At 36.4% G+C, this 4,208-nt stretch overlaps 1 protein-coding gene across 1 annotated transcript in view; it reads right to left on the bottom strand.

Annotated features, from left to right (window-relative positions):
- LOC107680813 (single-minded homolog 1-like) overlaps positions 1-3,576 on the bottom strand; it is a 22,733-nt gene extending 19,157 nt beyond the window's left edge. The window contains exons 1-2 of the mRNA XM_016476861.1: positions 3,402-3,576; positions 312-397 (exon numbers count right to left, since the gene is read on the bottom strand). Of these exons, the coding sequence (XP_016332347.1) occupies positions 312-397; positions 3,402-3,576 (261 nt within the window). The remainder of the gene's footprint in view (positions 1-311; positions 398-3,401) is intronic.
- Positions 3,577-4,208: the final 632 nt, after the last annotated feature.

Here is a 4,208-nt window from a genome sequence, read left to right as displayed (position 1 = left end):
GTGAGTGAGGTGAGTGAGTGTGTGTGTGTGTGTGTGTGTGTGTGTGTGTGTGTGTGTGTGTGTGTGTGTTGTGTGTGTGTGTGTGAGAGAGAGAGAGAGTGTGTGTGTGTGTGTGTGTGTGTGTGTGTGGTGTGTGTGTGAGACCGTGGCGATAAGAGCCGTCACAACCTTGCAATTCACAGAGCTTTGTCTCTTTGGAGGACCTGAGCAGGATACACGATCCTTTGAAGACAAAACCAGAGAAAGAGAGAGAGAGAGAGTGTGTGTGTGTGTGTGTGTGTGTGTGTGGGTGTGTGTGTGTGTGTGTGTACCTTATATCCTCCGCTCGTCAGCCCGGCGTTACGTTTGGCCAAAACACACTTCATTCTCAAGAAGAACGAGCGCTCCACTTCATGCTCTGCAAAATTCACATCGCAGTCATCAGTCGGGCTTATATGCATGATAATAATAATGCTACTTTAGTCTATAATGGTAATTTAATATATTTTTGTCAGATTAACCTGGTGTTTTGCTTTTTATACACTGAAAAAAAATTGGTATTGAAATAATTTTTACCCAGAAACTGCTAGTAAAACAAAAAACAAAGAAATGGCAAGTAACACACTGAATTAAAGGGAAATTTTGAAGCAGAATGACTAAAATAATTATTGTGTTATGTAAATAAGATACTCCAATTATATAATTGTATTTTTTATTTATATATTTTCTATCTTAATTTATAAAACGGAACCGTTTTATAAAAGCAATAAGCCCCGTGAAGCCGTGGTTTACAACATACTTCAAAATAATCTTTGTATCTATAAACATTCTTTATAATTTTTTTATATTTATGTATTTTGTATCATATTTTTTTTGTATTCATAATTTAATTTGAAAAATTTTAGCAATTTTTTGTGCCCAAAACAGTCCTAATTATGTTTTAATTGAAATGTTCCCATACTATTTACAATTACGTTGAAAATAATTACTTTAAAGACTCAAATTATTACTTGAAAATGTATTACAGTAATCTTTGTTTTATTTACAAAACTTAAAAAGCAGATGTTGTGAGTGAATCTAAGCTCGTGAACAAACAGTCGCTCAGGAAAGTAAATGACGGAGATCTGAACACACAGACGCTTCACACACGCGCTACAACATTAATCACTCTATTCTAGATTTACATCTCACAAAAATACAGAGGCTTAAAAATACAATTCCTTACACTGCTTTAAAATAGTCGAATGAAAGCCATTGTTTTATTCATAAGATGCAAACTGACCCTGGAGGCTATTTATCCCACATACAGGCCTTTGTGCTATTTCAGATTTTCAATACACTCCATTCTGTGTGATTTATAAGCGTTTTGAAAAGTGGGGACATGGGGTAATGTCCTGAAAAGTCACCTTCTCCTTGTAATACCTGTGTCATACCTTTGTCATTATACAAATTGATGTCACAAAAACACACACACACACACACACACACACACACACACACACTCTCACACACACACACACACACACAGGGCTCTGAATTGATCCATTACTGAAATTGTTCGCACATTGCGTGATTCGGTTCAAATGGCGACTGAACCGACCAAATGTAAACAATTATTTTGATTTGTTTTTAATATTCATTAAATTTACAATGTTTACAATGAAAGTTATAATAATAACTACTATAATCCTTCTATAATTATTACCTGTATTATAATACATTATTAGCCTATATGTATATTAATCTACTACTAACGATAATAATAATTATTAGGCTTATCATAAAAATAATAGGCCTATATATATCATTAGTGATATAATTCATTTTACTGATTTACTGGATTTGTTTTTTTCTTGCATATTCCATATTTAAAGTAAATTACAATAAATATAAAATAAGTGAAAAGGCAACGTTTCTATTGCTTTCATTAGATTGCAGGGACAAAATTAATAATATGCGAATAAGGGCAGGAAACAAAATTAAGTCGTTAAAAGGTTGTTTTTTAATTGTAATATTATTATTATTAGCCTATCTGACTTTCCCAAATCAAACATTTATTCTTCTCGGGTTTGGGCAAATGTAAAACATTATGATATGATGAACACTGATTTCTGCTCAAAAACATTTTTCTTTCATTACAATATTTCACGTTCGGCATCGCGCTAATTAAACCGCTTCATTAATGAAAAGCATGTTTCTCTCAGACGGTTCAGCTCGTTTAAAGAAGAAGAAGAAAGAAACAGCATCAATTAGAAATTCATCTGATCTTAATGCGCAGTCACGCGCGAGACCCTCAGAGCAACTCAATCCCTCTCACCATCTATCTATCTATCTATCTATCTATCTATCTATCTATCTAATGATTCGGTTAGATTCCAAAAAGTGATTCGGAGTCAAATGTCACTTGGGAATCTTTTTAGGATCCACAAGTTTTTTTTTTTTCTCGTTTTGAACAAAACCAAAAATCAATATAGCCTACTGAGGAGGTGTCAAAAATTACGGGTCGTAGTAGCCTACACTCTTAAAAATAAATAGGCTCCAAAAGGGTGTTTTTGCAATAGAAGGACCATTTTTGGTTCCCAAAAGAACCTTTCAGTGAACAGTTCCTAAAAGAGCCATTTTGAAGAACATTTAAAACCCCCCTTTTTTTATTTACTATAAAGATATTTTCTGCATTTGAAAGGCTCCATGGATGTTTAAGGTTGTTCACCATCGATGCCAATAAAAAAAAATGTTAAGAGTGTAAAGGACAGCATTTTTATTTACAACCATCTAAAACACACGCAGTGAAATAATTCAAGTGAATCATCTGGAATCTGAACAATTATTTGCACCGCTTGCTATAAAGTCACGTCAATATAAAATGCGAAATAAAGTATCCTGTAAATAATGAAATAACGCTTGAATAGCCTAGAATTTGAAATAGAATTGTTCTGTTGATTTGCATTGCGCATCGTTTAAACGCGGCTTTACAGGTGTGTGACACAAAATGTAGGCTATAATAGCCTATAAATCCTTCTTTTTTTTTCTTCAGTGAATGCATGATCTGACAGATCGGCAGCCTATATTAAATGCATAAAAATACTAAAATACAAATTTTTAGAAAACAAAGGAATTCACTAGCTATATGGCATCTTTTGAATTTTATTTTTTTCCTGATAATGACGAACCTTAATACGGCGTTCTGCACCTAAAAACCATCATAAAAATAGGCACTGTAAGGTGTTTTTGTGTGTAACTTTCGCTGTCTTAAAAGAGCATTTCTACCCGATTTAGTGCATAAAATAGTTCATTTAGGTTGATCCAGTGAAGTTTCGAGCAGTTTATTTTCACGCTCTGTTGTTATTTTATCATCGCGCGTGACTCAAACGCAGCAGGAGGCCTGTGTAATTAGCGCGAGAGTGTTAATGAAGGCGTCTGACCTTGCGGGAACACCAGGCGCATCTTCAGGTAGCTGCTGGTCAGTCGGATGATGGACGCTTTGTCCAGCTGAGACGTGATGGCCGACGGTAACGGCAACATTCTGGCGAGCTCGTAAAACTCGCTGTTCTCCTTCTCCCGCCGCGTCCTCGCCGCTGTCTTGGACTTCTCCTTCATCGCGCCGTTAATCGAGCTCAAATCCCTTTAGTCACAATAAATCCAGCGAGAGATCCGCGACATCTGACCCGCGCAGGCCGCTGCCGATCAAAACGCATGCAGCAAAACTTTATGAATCTGCGCTTCACCAGCTCTAAAGAATCGATCATTAGCCTGTTCAATAATGCATAACGACACGGTACAGTTAAAGGTGTCACTGTGCCCAAACTAACACTTCATATGTCCTACAATTATGTCATAATAATTAAAAATGACAGTATTTTTTTTTTTTTATCATTTCACAACGAAACTGTACAGCTACTCACCACCTTTTGTTCAGGATCAGGAGTTCCACAATATCCGCAGACCGGTCATTCTCTATTCTATTCTATTCTATTCTATGCGTGAGCACATCATCAGGTACTGAAACGGTCTCGTGCTGTCCGGTCTTACCGTCACTCACGCGCTCATTGGTCAGAGAGTCTCGTGGAAACCGGGGCTCAGTGGGAGGATTTGAGCTTCTGAAGGTGTGTGTGTGTGTGTGTGTGTGTGTGAAAATGCGTATAAATAGTACGCCAAATACAAACAGAAAATCGTGCTATTGATACGCAGAAATGGACTTTTTGTCGCAACGCATCTACCCCACAACCCTA

Source organism: Sinocyclocheilus anshuiensis, unplaced genomic scaffold, assembly GCF_001515605.1.
Source record: "Sinocyclocheilus anshuiensis isolate Anshui unplaced genomic scaffold, SAMN03320099.WGS_v1.1 scaffold1422, whole genome shotgun sequence".
Lineage (NCBI taxonomy): Eukaryota > Metazoa > Chordata > Actinopteri > Cypriniformes > Cyprinidae > Sinocyclocheilus > Sinocyclocheilus anshuiensis.
This window is presented reverse-complemented; position numbering and strand designations above follow the sequence as displayed.